We start from the raw sequence: 14,600 nt of genomic DNA on the forward strand, positions 1-14,600 counted from the left end.
TGCTGTTACCGGCATGGATGTTGGCATGGGCCCGGCTTTGAGCAGGAGGTTGGACTAGACGCCTCCAGAGGTTCACCCTAAATTAATTTAGCTTGTGTAATAAAGAGAAAACTCGAACCTCAGAATGTCTCTTTTACTTTTTAAATGGTGTGAAGGTTTGAGTTATAAAAGGAATTCTTGGCCAGTTAGTAAAGCTCATGCTAATTGCCTGCCTCTGCCATGTTCTTGTGGGCTATCAGCAAGTTCACAGCTGTAGCTGAAAAAAAAGGAGCAGTGCTATTCTGGGGGAATTTACTCCATACATCCCATTGAAAGGATGCTGTAATCCATTTATTCCATAACTGTGGATAGAAGTTAATGGATGGTTTTACTGAAGTAGGGCCACGTAGAAAGACAAATGGTGCGTACTTGGAAACATGCGTCCCCATGCGCTGAAAGTCTGCTTCTTGTATATATGTATATATTTTCCCTTAAACACATCTCTGTTATATTCCTTAATATCTCCTGGCAATGATGTTTTTCACTGGGGGCTGGGTGTTTGGTCTAGTTAGCTTCTCCTCTTCTTACCCTCCTTGATGTTCTTTGCTACCTGTCCCCTGAGATTTGCACATGTGCCTGGGGTTTATTTCCTTTTTGTCTCAAAGGGGGATAAATGCATAGTGCTTGTGTACCTAGAGCTGCTCACCTTTAGGAAGTGCAAATGTACAGGTTGCCCATGGCTGATGTTTAGTCGGAAGTGATGACATACTGTAATTAAAAAATCTATTGGGTAATTCTTCATCGGTTTTGAGTTGAGCTCTTGGCCTTTCTAACTTCTAAAGGAGATCTCCTGTGTCACTCAGTCTTCAAAAGTGAGCACTGTCAACAAAAAAGTCTTCATTCAAACTCTTTGAATTGGCTCAGCTGTTGAGGAAATACGATGGAGAGGGTGCATTACTACACCTGCTATTGTCCAATTGGTGAATATTGTCATGGAGAATGAACACGGACTGATAGGTCACATCTTCCTCTGCACAGAAAAAAAAGGGTTATGGGAGGAACAATGCATGAATTTGTATTGAAGTGAATGGGAATGAAAAGTTTGTCCTTATAAATAGTAGATTGTCGTCTTGTTTTTGAAAAGCTTTGTACGTAGTCATTTGATGCCCACAATTGTTTTCAGTGGATATTTTCCTGTTGGAAATGGATTTTGTGGTAGCTGCTCAGTGAAAGGAAAAAATCATTGTTTGTAAATAAGTGGTAAAGATTTTATAGGTACATTACTTGACTCCCAGGTAAAGTAGTCCTTAATTTTCTTTTTATTCTAACTTTTTTCTTTTTTCTTTTCTTTTTAAAGAAACGATTGAAAGCAGCAGAAGCAGAAAGCAAGCTAAAACAAGTGTATATACCCAACTAGTAAGTATCTTTTTGTATTGTTTTGTTTTCTGTTTCACTGTAGAGGGTCTGGTGTCGCAGTTTCCATGGCCTGCCAGTATTATGTATTTGCTTCAATTGCATAATGAGAGACATAATTGAACAAACAGGTCGGAGAACTGTTAAATTAGGTTACCAATATAACAAACCTTCTGCTGATGCTTGAATAGGCTTGAATTCCTTTGTATTTTAGCTGAGATAACGGTAACCACCCTGATGCTAATAAACAACTGGCAGCCCTGTGGAAGAAAACCTGATAGCTCTGATGTTTCAAAGTTGACTAGAACAAAGCAGCACTCCTCCCAGTATGCTTACACTGCTGCTTACGAGTGTGTAAAAGACAAAGCTGTTCTCACACGCGGACCTTCCACTTCTGGAACACAGGGTGTTTGCTCCACGGGGTGCCAAGGGATTTCCCTCTGGGGCTTTCCTGGTTAGGATGCTGTGCTGTCGTGTTGCTCATTTCCTTCATCCTGTATAATGTTCCCATCCAGAAGCAACTGTTACTTATCTTCTGATTTTTGTTTTTATACGGACTGGGAGTTGGGGACTTGGTAGCAGGTCAGCACAGTTGTGAGCAAAAGGGTAGCTAATTAACTACTTAGTAAGATAGTTGTTTTTATTATTTTTTGTCATCAGTGGATCACCAATATGTGGTTGTTTCCTAACGTCATTTAGATATATATAAATGTATATATGGAATTATATTAATATATAATGTGTATAAAATATCAATATATATAAAAACTGTTAGTAAAATGTATTTCTTCTCTTGCATTTCCTCTGCATAACCCAGTCAACAGTTGTTATAGTGGGACTTTAAATCTCCGCTGTCTTTTCTCTTTTCAACTTTCACTCCTGGATATGCTCCCATGTGTATTATCCCAAATAACTCCTTTACTCTTTTATGCTGTCTCCTTTCAAATGCTTATGAACTTCTACCATGTGTTCTGTTACTTAAGGCAAAACTTAAGTTTTACGTATTTAGCTTGCAAGGCAGTCCCTTATTTCTTGTGAAAATAGAGGATCCCTGATTTCTTTTTTTTGCTTTGAAATGTGTTGGTATCTCTCAGGTGAATTTGCTAAAAATTATATGTAGTATTCAGAGTGAAACTAAAAAGATGTCTTGTCATGCAATTTTTCAACAGTATTGCTTTTGTGGATGGTGTTACTCTGCAGGGGGACGCTGGTCATCAAACTGAACATGAATTCACAATGTGATAAGCTTGTAAAGCAAAAGCTGATGTAATTTAGACTGCGGATGCAAAAGGATATTGCAGATGAGAGAGCCTGGTAGTCTTTCTGTTGCACTTGGATTATAATGTATGTAGGTAGGGCTTTGTATTTGAAAAGCTACAGTGCTCGTTTGATAATGGCTGTCTGGAGTGGTATCTTATCCCTCAACACTGTATCTCAGCAAGATAATTCTTGTTGCTATCTGGAGAATATAATCAAATCAGCAACGTACTGCTCTGCTTCAGGAAAAGACTTCTGTCTCAACCTGTGTGGTTGCTGTTTTTGTCTCTGACTTTGATTTCCAGTCACGGTTGATTTTGTGAGTGTTATACCTTAACTTATATATTGTTTAATTCATAAAATGGGTGACAGATTTTTCTCCTCCTTCAATACCCTTTCATGTGTATCAGGAAGAGTAACAATTGCGTACGTGACTTATTTAATCCCAACTGACTGCTTCTGCTGCTTTTTTTTGCTATTAATACCTCCAAATGCAGCAACAATTAAGTATTTCTAAGATTTTTGGATTATTTCTCCTGAAGTTTCAGTACAAGGTCTGGTACATAGGGAATATATTGCATCTACATTATCTTGTGTCCTAGAAGATGATAATATTCTTGGCTTGTAATAGCAATACATGGTGTAGGGATCGAAATATCAATGTTATTGATTTGTCCTTATCGTGTTACTGAGCCCATTCCTGTTTTGAGGCTTGAACCATAGTGATCCACTTGTCACCTCAAAAATAAATTACTTGATGTAGACTGTCACAAGACCTATGCAGAAGTGTATCAGCTGATTGAGTGAAACCTATTCTAACAATAACTGGTGTAAAATTGTTTACAGAGAGAGACCCTGGAGGATATCAGACTCAAACAATGTTACCTCTTTTTTGTCTCTGGCTGTCTTTCACTGGTAGGACTCTCGTTTGTTCATGGGACGTTAATAGGAAAATCTAAGGAGAGGGGAGGAAAATAATAAGAAAAACAATAAAAATGTTCTTCAAAGGTTATTTCTCATGTCACATACATACTATACAGTGAAAAATAACAGCTCTGTGTGAAGCTTTAGAGTTGATATTTTTTAACTTGAGACTGTGCCCCAAATTTATAATGTACGTAACTGAAGCATGCAGAGTCATACAGGTGATTGATATGAAGTTACCAAGTCCTAAACCAACAACCTAGATAGTGGAAAAACATTTCTGTCCTAGATATTGGACAAACATTTCTGTGCTCCGTCCAAGAACAGCCCTGGTTTTGGGGCAGACATCTGGAGTTGATGTGACTGAACCCAATGTTTGTATGCATGGCTTTGTAATGCATCCCTTAGGTTGGTGAAAGGAAAAAATATCAAATAAGTTGAATTCTACATTCAGGATATATTGAAAAAAATCTTCTAGTTATTTTCTGTAGCAATTTGTCTGTCAGTGGGAGTGGTGTTAAATAAAGCAGCAGCAGAAGCCTGAATGTACGAAGAGATTCCATGTTCTTACACGCTTCATCCTGCCATCCGCCAGCAGGAACATGGGGCTCGGAGGCCGTTCTTGTTGCAGACATAGTCTCAGTCTTTTTCTCCTTCTAGTGTGTACCCAAACGTATTCTTCAGGCTGTTGCAGAAGTCATATTCTGGTTTTACTGATCCTTAAAGGCATCGTATGTACTTGCTTCATTTTGATGGCGGTCTGATTGTGTAGCTGGTGCTTTTTGGGATTAGGAAATCTGCAAATCAAGGCCAAGACATACAGTTTTTTGTGGCTTTTCTCTCTTTTGCTTTGATCTAAGTGACATCAGAAGGGATAAGAACAGAAAGGGGAGAATCTCCAGTCTCCAAAATGTATTGATGTGAAACGTAAATTTTAAATTTACATCTGTAAACGTAAATTAATACATTCTGCTCACAGTATTTTATCCGAGAATCTCAAAGCACTTCAACAAGCTGCAAACACTGCCTGGCAAACACTTGTAAAGTAGGGAAATAGTATTGTCCCTCCCTTGCCTCTTTTTTTTTAAGCAAATGGGGAAACTGGAGGAATAGGTCAAAGCTTTGAATGGCTACAAGGGGCGACTGCTTAACAAGCTGAAGAGAATTCCTTTGTCCGTTTCTTCGTCTGCCTGAGGAACAAGACTTTTTCCTTCCCTGTTTAATTGTGTAGAGATCCATTGCAGCATGGAAAACTTAAAGGTGTAATGCTGTTCGTTTTTTCGTAGCTGTGCTAGTTAAATTGGCGATTGTCAACGTCTCATTGGAAAAGCTGCTCATTTTCCAAAAGCATTGTTTAGGAGTGGTTAGACCTGTTCCTAGAAGTGTAGGTATTTACAGTAGCCTGTAGAGTAGCGATGAGAGCTCACCTCTCTGTTGCCTGGATGAGGAATCCAGACACTTGCATTAGATGCCTAGAGGTAGATGGCATAAATGTTCCTTACAGAGGAGTCAAAATTGTGCCTATTTCAGAGGCTTTATTTCTTAATTGTTCTGTTGCATGTAGCACCACTGAGGTTTCCTGAATAACAGGAAATATTCACTGATGGTATTAAGTTTATAGTTATTTTTAACAACTAAAATTTTATCACTGTGCTGTGGGTGAAATGCTAGCCATTCACACGGTGAAGGGATTGCAGTGTTCTGCATGGCTCAGGATTATCTTCAGGTAGGGCAGGGGCTTCAGTCTGTGATGGCTGGCTTCCAGTGCCGCCTTTCTGCGTGTGCTTTATCACCTTAATCCCTTTAGTTGCGACTGATCTCCTGCAGAGTAGAGCCCAGAAACCTGCACGTCGTGATCCCTGTTCTAGCATAACTGACTGCTCCATCGCAATTGAAACCCATTTAAAAGGCTTCCATTCTTGATGTAAGAACTGGAAACAATAGTTTACCACGCCATTAGTATTCTCACTACCTTATTTGCCTCTTTCACTTCAGCTTCGTTAATTGCCTAATGATTCATCCAGTTATTCATCTGATTCTCTTGTTAATAGCTGTAGCAGGCTTTGGTGATATCAAACAAGTTTAATTAACATATCATCAACAATTAAGAGCTTTTTACTTCTCATATGATGATGACATTAACTGCCTAACTTTTGTTGTTACTGCCACTGTGAAACTTGACCTTAGCTGTGGAGCAGGATGCTTTCTGGTGCTTGTTGCAGCTACAGTTAATTGCAATGTTCCAAAATCCTGAAGTGAAGTTACCGTCACAGCTACAGTGTGACAATTTTGGGATCAGCATGATTTGCTGATCAGCTCTCACCCCTGCATCCCTTTCACTTGTGTTTGAAATACAAGTTTGGTAAGGGCTATAGAGCAGACAATGGAGTCAGGCCATCACCCTCCTTTCTGCACGGATCATAATGCTTTGGATGTGCATGCCAATGCGTGCAGTCCTGTTCTCAACTTACTGTTTACAACCAGGCCCATCAGGGCTTCCCAGCATGCTGCTCAAAAAACACGAAACCTTTTTGTGTGCTTTGTTGATGGATTTAAGACTCCTTTACCACATTTTTTCAGAGGATAAATAAATGTATAGAAGGGAAGCAACGTGTCTGATGTTGAGCCATAAAACCTGGAGTGGAACCTTAGTTTTCTTTACTTTAGTCTTTTGCTCTATTGAGCAACGCTACTTGTAACAGTGTGCATCTGTGAGGACTGTTTGTTTTGCAGCGTCTTGGTAATGTTTGCCCATGGAGTTTGCTAGTGAATCATTGGCAAAAGTTCTTTTGCAGCAGGTTACTATAGTGACATCCCAGAGGAAATGCTGTGTAGCATGAATGTACCCTCTTTCAACTTTCTCTTTGTTCAATGTGTCTGCAGATCTCCTGCCATCTGTGGTGCCAGAACTTCGTCCCATTCTGATAAACACCCTGAAACACTTTAATCCTTGTAAGAGTCGGGCAAATTAATAAGCAAAAGGAGAGGAAAACCTAATCAGGCTTGTTAATCTAAATGCCCTTATTTTTTCTCTTCTCTGCTTCTTTTGGGCTGTATATGGGCTGCTCAGTGTACTGAAGGAACAAACTATTTACAGTGTTTCGGTGCCACATAGACTCCTAAACTTCCTCTTCTGCAGAAAGGCCCTGAACTTTACAGCGAGGAGCGCCATCAGAATGCTCTCTCAAGTTTTTCTGAGACTGGGCAAATACTCTCTTACCTTCTTATGCATCATTGCACCAGTGGTGTAGTGGTATCATGCAAGATTCCCATTCTTGCGACCCGTGTTGGACTCGATGATCCCAGAGGTCTCTTCCAACCTGATTGATTCTGTGATTCTGTGATCATGTGTGTGGTCCTTGTAGGTCATTCACAGCCAAATCTATTTTGTCTCTGTAGAAATGGAGCTTTACTGAGCTCTGTATCTCAGTGCCTGATCTGACATTTTCAGATGAGGAGGAGGATGACCTTCTGGCTTCCTGGGCAGTGTAAGCTTTCCAGTAGCATTTGGGTTTGTTTTGGAGCTGCAAGGGCCAGTTGTCTTCAGAATTCAGTCACTTGGAACTCCTTTGCTTTCGGGGGTCATTGCTGAGATCACAAAACCTAATATTGATGCCCTATTAGAAAAAAATTAATTTAGCCATATTCCCATGATGCTGTTTTTGCAGTGCTAGCCAGGGTGAAAAGTAGTAAGTCCTCTGGGTCACTGCAATCACTGTGACTCCTGTGTCAGTGTGCAACTGATGTGTTAGAAAATGTGTTTTCAGAAAGCCATTTTAAGATATTTCTGGTTGATAAGTGGATTCCAAATAATGGCTTTATTAGTTGGAAATGAAAGGAATATGCCCACTCCCCTCGGTCTTCAGGTAGGAGAATACGAGGGAAATGTAATTGGCACTACAATTTGGGCTTATATTGAGAAGTTGACACCAAAGGCTACCTGCTTTTTGTTGCTTCTATAAGCTGAGCTCCTAACAGCACCTGTGAGTCCTTGCATATTTTATAAGCTCCTTGTTTGTTCTTCTCTGAAACTTCTGGTGTGACTTCTCCCATCTTCCTGCGTTCCCCAGAGGTCCTGTCCCTGCAATATCGATTCTCTGTCCTTCTTGTTCCCTCCCATGCCAAGGATTTTTTGAATGCCTCCTTTTCCCCCTCTAATGCCTCTTCCTCTGCAGAGGTTTTGTACTATTCCATACTGCTCTGTATGCCAAGGTTTTGTTTGCCCTTCCATTCTCAGCTCCTGCCAGTAGCTTTTTTTCCCTGAGTCAACATTTCTAAGAGAGTGTAAGGGTGAGCCGTGGTGATTCAGACACTGTTATTATTAGAATGTATTAGTGACAGTCATCAATGCATTTCTTGCTCTGCGGATGTTAAGCTTTCAGACTTTTTCCATTTCGTAGAAACGTAAATGCATTTTAGTAGAAGCACAGACCATAGTTTAGGACCTGACAGAAGGCTCATGCTCGTGAATATCCCTGTGTATACACCACGTCCAAAGATTTTGTTGGATATATTGAGTGTGCTTGTGCAAATTGTGGCTACGTGATGCAAACCTTTGCAGTAAGACAATGTGGAGATATTTGTGACTGCAGTCTAGGGTTATCTGTCCCTGAATAAGGCAGGGGTCTACCTTGCTTCATCTGCCTCTACTTCTCCTTCCCCCAGGCTGCTTTTTGGAGATTTAAGTAAAATATCGCTCATGCTGAGGACAGAAAGAGATCTGTAGATAAGATCTTTTTGTCACCTAGGTTAGAATGTCTGGGACAGTGAGTTAAGATACCTACCTGGCCTCGCTGGTTTATTGTTTTAAAATGGTTTTGGACTCTTGAAAATAGCATCAAACTATTATTGTTATTTTTATTATCGGCATTATATTGTCGGAGACAGTGTGTTCATGGACGTTAGATTGCTGGTAAGTACAGCTTCTTCTGGAAGCCACATGATGGACGAAATTTAAATCTTCAAACATTTTGGCCATGTTTTTTTAAGTCACATAGGAAATTGCGTGCCTCAATTAATATTTGTCCTCCTTTTTGCTTTGTGTTTTAAGTAACAAGCCAAACCCCAACCAGATCAATGTAAATAATGTCAAACCAGGAGTGGTAAATGGTACTGGAGTACAGGCACAGAACACAGGAGCAGGACGGGCCTGTGAAAGCTGTTATAGTAAGTGATGTGCCACTATGGCAATTGTGCATAGAGAACGTGAATGCTGTGTTGCAAACAGTAAAATAAAAGCTGTGTTGTAGTGGGAGGTGGGAGAGAAGGCTTTGGAAGGGTGGGGGGACAGAATTTGACATAGCAGCATTTAAGCGGATTTTTTTGGGGGGGTTACTGGTGTTACATTTGTAAGTAAAATTATGAAGTACTAAAGAGGGAGTTAGTTAATGTCCTGCATAATTGCATGTAGCTGTTGAGCAAAGACTTAAATCACCAAGGTGTGAACTTGACACTTTGTAAATAATTTTTTTAGTAGATTTCAAAATACGTGATATTGTCGTATTTGGTCTGCTGCCTGATATTAATATACTGAGTTCTAATTATTGTGCTTCTTTATGGGGAGCCTTTAGAGATGCTGGAATGTAGGACTATACGAGAAGTCAAGTCACAGATTTCTTAGGTTCTTTGTCGTAAAATTAATGTATGGGGAGTTCCTGAAGACAGTCTTCCTTCTCTCTCTCCCATGTTCTGCAGAAATTGTTGTCTACCAGTCTTGCAAAATGAGAGCTTTCAGTTTCATTGGCAGTGAATTTTCCCATCCTACTAGTTGTTATTTCTGTTAGTGTTCTAAAAGAGTTTTATATGCGCAAGTAATTTTACGGAAATCACAAGTACATTTGGCGGTGGGGATGACAGTGAAGCCTTTATCAGGTTTCTACGGTCTGTTTGAGCTTTGCACTGGCTTTGTGGGGGTTTTCTTTTGTGATGGTTCTAAAGAGAATAAGCTCTGAAAAGTGATCCTGTTTAAGGATATATATAATTTCCACCTTTGTTATCTCTAGCCACACAGTCTTACCAGTGGTATTCTTGGGGTCCCCCTAACATGCAGTGTCGCCTCTGTGCATCCTGTTGGACCTACTGGAAGAAATACGGTGGCTTGAAAATGCCAACACGGTTAGATGGGGAGAGACCAGGACCAAACCGCAATAATTTGGTAGGTATCTGCAAAGCAGACTGCTTGGTGCTCTTGCCTGGAAAGCTGGGTGCTATGATACTTAACTAATTGTTCACTTTTCTTAAATATTTAACAATGAAAAGGATGCCTTCAGCCTCCATTGTTGTCCTTGGGTTTGGTATTTCATGCTGTGCAAAAGTTGGCACGTTAACTTCGGCTATAAGTAATTTGCCAAGTAGTGCCCTGAGAAAAAAAACAGCATTTGTTTAGCAAGCTAGTCATCAAATGCATGGGATAATTTAATGAAGATGGAAAAAACTGAAATGCCAGCCAGTGTTTCTGGTATTCGGTTTCCATGATTTTTGCTGTAGGGAGAAGAGGACTATTTTTTTTTTCCATAAAGGAATTTATTATTTCCTGAAACCTGCTCCCTTCCCCAAGGCACATTCAGCATTAGATACCCCAAATAGCTAGTGGCGGTTTAGAGATCCCTTATCTTGTTTTTCTACTTCATCCTATTTTTTTAAATTAATCCTCCTTCCGTTTGGATAGGTTTGAGTAAGCATTGTATGAGCTTCTGTTTAATTTCCCCCCTTTTATTTAAAAACCAAAATTATCAGAATTTTTCTGAATTGGGTGGAAGTTCAGTCTGGAAGCATCATACATGGAGCTGATTGGAAAAAGCAGCTGCATCGCATGGACAGAAGGATAGTGCACACTGAACTTTGTGGCCTTAGATTAATTTCTTTCCTCTCTCCTAGTCTTTGCTATCATTCCCTTTCTATTCTATTTCTTTCGTTTAACCTCTGTCCTTTCCAGGCTTCTGTTTGCCCTCTGAAGCTACCTAATTGCTGAGATAACTGCCAGGTTTTATCAGCCTTATACCTCTTGTTTGTTAATGAAAAAGTATGTAAATAATCAGAGAGGGGAAAGCCTTGTTCTCCCCAAACTGAAATTTCCTCCTATTTTCCAGCTGTGGGCAGGTTTGAGATAATAAGATACTACTTTCATTATTTTACTGGTTGACTTAGTTGCTTTTCATGAAGAAGATGCTTTTGCTCTGTGTAGTAGAAAAATGTCTTTCAGTATTATTCTTTATTACATGCAGTGAATATTTGACAACACAGTAAATGCATTCATTGAGTTCAAAGAATTAAACCAGAAATTCTTGCAACTTTGAGACAAAAGCATTCTTGCATGCTGTCAGTTTGCTTTGGGAAGTGAGTCTGCGATGTGTATTTTAGCCATACAGCTACTTTCTGATTTTTCTTTCCCTCTTACAAATGCTTTGTTATAAGGAGTTTGCATTGTATATCCAGAGCAACTCTAAGCACACACAGTTTGAGAGTCTTTCTATTGGCTCTGTAAGCACAAAGTCATGCGATAGCATCAGGTAAATTCTTTAGGTCTGGCTTTTGGATCCCTGCTTTAAAACTTGGGACAGCACAGAAATAAAAAAAAAAAATTCTCTTCTCCCTCTGAAGAGAAAATGTTTACCTTCATTTTATCCTTTGAAGTGTTTTGGAAGAAAATTCCAAATGTTGATGGGTAAGATTTGGGGAATGGGGAAATAGCTGGGCTGAAAATATTTCCATCTGTAATACTGTTTCTGTTCTTATGTCTGTGAATCAATAGTTGAAAGTGATTTTTTTATGATATTCTTTGTCTTCTTTAAAACCACACTTTCTAATAATTATTTTTGAGAAACCATATTTATTTTTCTTTCTTTCTTTCTAGAGTCCTCATGGTGTGCCAGTACGAAACAGTGGGAGTCCCAAGTTTGCTATGAAGACACGACAAGCTTTCTATCTCCATACAACAAAACTGACAAGAATTGCCAGACGTTTATGTCGAGATATCTTGCGCCCTTGGCATGCTGCGAGACATCCCTATCTGCCTATTAACAGCGCAGCAATCAAAGCAGAATGTGAGTGATGGTGCAGCTGGGACCTAATTGCAAAGGAGCCCTTTGAGATTCCTTGCCTATAAAGTTTGAGTTGCAACTTCTTGAGATGCTCTCTTGCGTGTAGCTAGTGGTTTCACAAAATCTAGCTGTACTTGCAGAGCATTGTAAGTGATTGGAGGCTAGTCAAATAACTTTGAAAATTCATGAGTTGCTTGTTTCAAAATATGAATGTTTGCTATTACATTTAGCATTTGGCATTTGTGTCGTGTTGCCAAGACATGCTTGCAACCTGTAAAATTCCCTGTGACTGGAAAGCTCTTTCAGGAAACTTCAGTTATTCATTTAGTTTTGCTATAATATCTAAATGTCTTTGCCCTCTCATTATTTTTCTTTGTTTTACAGGCACAGCACGTTTACCTGAGGCATCAGAAAACCCATTGCTATTAAAGCAAGTGGTTCGAAAGCCTTTAGAAGCAGTACTCCGGTATTTAGGTATTAAAAAAACCAAACATGACCCAACACAAAAAGCTCCAACCAAAGAAAAACCCCTACTAGCTAATTCTGCTAACCACTTCTTTTTCCATTTGGTTCTGGATTTCGATGCTGGTTCTGGATTAAAAAACAAAACACAAAAACCTTCCCATGAATTTGTCCTTTTTACTTTTTCTGCTTAATTTGAGAGACCTAGTGTCCTCAGCAGTCCACTCTGGGCTCACAGAGCTGTATCAGAAACTTTTCCAAGTGAAGGGAGGGATGTGTTTGCTGTGGCCTCTGATTTACATGGGGACAAGTTACCATCTGCTAATGGAGGCATGAACATAATGTTTTGGGAACAATTGGTCAGTCCACTGTTCCACTTTTTGGACTGTCTGGAGGTAGTTCCTACAGTTGCGTCCTTCAAGAAGCCTCTCTGGTTTAGGACAGCGCTGTGTCCCACAGCTTGTGAATCAGTTGCTGGCTGTTCTGTGCTTGAGCTAGACAAGGGGACTGTATTTCCATTCTTTACTTTCTTCTTGGTTTATAGCGGTTTTATGGTTTTTGGTTTTGTTTTTTGGGGTTTTTTTTAGTTTTCTTGAGGACTTGAGCCTCATCAGCTAATCGAGGGGGAGGGGGGAGTACTGAGTAGCTCTGTTCAGGACCTTGGTGTAAGTTTTAGGTGCTGGAAGAGGCCAGCTACATGACATGCCAGCTCTGACTCCAAATGGATGCAAAATCATTTTCCCTAGTGTTGCCAGTTGCTAGAGATACCCTGAAGACATGTCTCAGGTTGTTACAGCCGCCTAACGTGAGTCTAACCACAGAACGCTAACTTGGACAGAGGTACTTTGAAGGCTTCCAGATTAACAAGGAAATTGGTGGCCTTTTTACTCTGATAAGAAACACTGGCGTTGATTTTATGTTTCTTTGAACATTTTTGTTGATGAAATATTGTAAGGCTTGGGGTTTATTAAATATTTACTCCTTCTCTGTTTAGTGTTGTACTTCTACTGTATACTAATGAGATACACAGACTGAGAAACCTTTGGATATGTATAGTGCAACCCAATAAAGCCAATAAAGGGAGAAGTTTTGCTGTTGGGTAAAATCTTGCTTTTAATAGTTGGACAGAATGTAGCAGTAGATTTTGAGATTTCATTAGCGCTATGTCAGGGTCTGCATTTGACTATTGAGCTGGGAGAAGGGAGTGAAAGACATGGAGGGAGGCTGGTGGACTGGCGAGAATGTATTTTTGGAGGTGTGATGCTCAGTGTGCTTTAAGTTATATGTTACTCTGCTGTTGGGGCTGCGAGAGAAAAACTCAGTTGAAGCTCCCATTTGCTGTTGTTTATAACTTTCTCAAAACCTTTTCAGTTGAACAGCACGTGCTTGATCTCTGCCCTGGCCAAAAGTTTGAATTCAGACTCTGTGTGTTCTTTATGGTGGTGCTTTGAATCCTCACTTATTTGGCCAGTTTAGAAATTGGGTTTTTTTTACAAACCTTGCAGAACTGGCAAAGCTGTAATTTCCTCAGAGCTTAAGGGTGTTGCATGACTGCCCCAAAATGGCTTTTAATATAGAGTACCTCCAAAATGATCCCAGATTGTTGGAGAATAGTGTTTTGGAAATAGATACAAAGTGCTTTTGTTATCAGTTCTTATTTTAGGATAATATTATGACATTGGTTTTAACATCTTCTGTAGAGGTGAATTCCTAAATATACTTAAAATGCTTTATATAAATGGCAATCTCCAGTCAAAACTGTTGACTGAGATAGTTTGTATGTAAGGAGAGGTATACTTGGTCACCTTGGAAGTTTGCAGGTTGTTTTCAGATTTATAATTGCAGTATCTTCACTAATTAAAAAAACCTCCACACTTTGCTGTTTTACAACAGAGTCTCATCCATGTCCTCCAAAGCCAGATCCTGCAAAGAGCTTGTCCAGTTCTCTCAACAATCTGACTCCTGCTAAGTTTACGCCTGTCATTAATAATGGGTCCCCAACTATCCTGGGAAAAAGAAGTTACGAACAACACAATGGAATGGATGGTAAATATTTTTCTGCAAAATGTATATTATCTATATAGGCTTTTTCTTCTGTCCTTTCAGTACACAAGGAGATTATTTAAAACTGAAGTCCTTTATATAAATTCCAAGTTTCTTATTCTAGAGGGAGGTTAATTTTTTCCTTTTGTAAAAGTCACTTGTCCCATTTCTCCTTCTGGGTGAGACGTGTGATGTGTACTGCCTGGGTGGTGCATGCACATAAAGCTAGTGGAACTCTGCCTAGCTTGACCAACCTCGCGAATGGGATAGCAAAGGAGAAACTTCCATTCAATTTTTAAAAGAGTAGTATGAAGAAAACCTTAATAGCTTTCTCCAGTGATGTTTCCTTTTTCTTTTGAGGTTTACAGCTTTTTAACCTGTAGGTAGTGTAGTAGCTGTACAGTTCCCAGGTGGCTTTGTAACATGTGGACCACCTGGCAGCTACCAGAGGCTGCATGCCATTGAGAAAGGCAGGCTGCTGCT

General features: G+C 39.7%; 1 protein-coding gene across 6 annotated transcripts in view; it reads left to right on the forward strand.

The window, feature by feature from the left end:
- The window catches only part of MTA1 (metastasis associated 1), an 84,072-nt gene that overhangs the window by 49,381 nt on the left and 20,091 nt on the right, over positions 1 to 14,600 (forward strand). For 5 of the 6 annotated variants that reach the window (XM_068416759.1, XM_068416760.1, XM_068416762.1 and 2 more), the window contains 6 exons: positions 1,337 to 1,395; positions 8,624 to 8,739; positions 9,576 to 9,727; positions 11,426 to 11,615; positions 11,997 to 12,086; positions 13,968 to 14,120. In XM_068416759.1, the coding sequence (XP_068272860.1) occupies positions 1,337 to 1,395; positions 8,624 to 8,739; positions 9,576 to 9,727; positions 11,426 to 11,615; positions 11,997 to 12,086; positions 13,968 to 14,120 (760 nt within the window). Of the gene's footprint in view, positions 1 to 1,336; positions 1,396 to 8,623; positions 8,740 to 9,575; positions 9,728 to 11,425; positions 11,616 to 11,996; positions 12,087 to 13,967; positions 14,121 to 14,600 lie in introns of those variants that run through there. The other variant, XM_068416765.1, reaches the window with a different exon arrangement.

Source organism: Nyctibius grandis, chromosome 21, assembly GCF_013368605.1.
Source record: "Nyctibius grandis isolate bNycGra1 chromosome 21, bNycGra1.pri, whole genome shotgun sequence".
NCBI classification, from domain to species: Eukaryota; Metazoa; Chordata; class Aves; order Nyctibiiformes; family Nyctibiidae; genus Nyctibius; species Nyctibius grandis.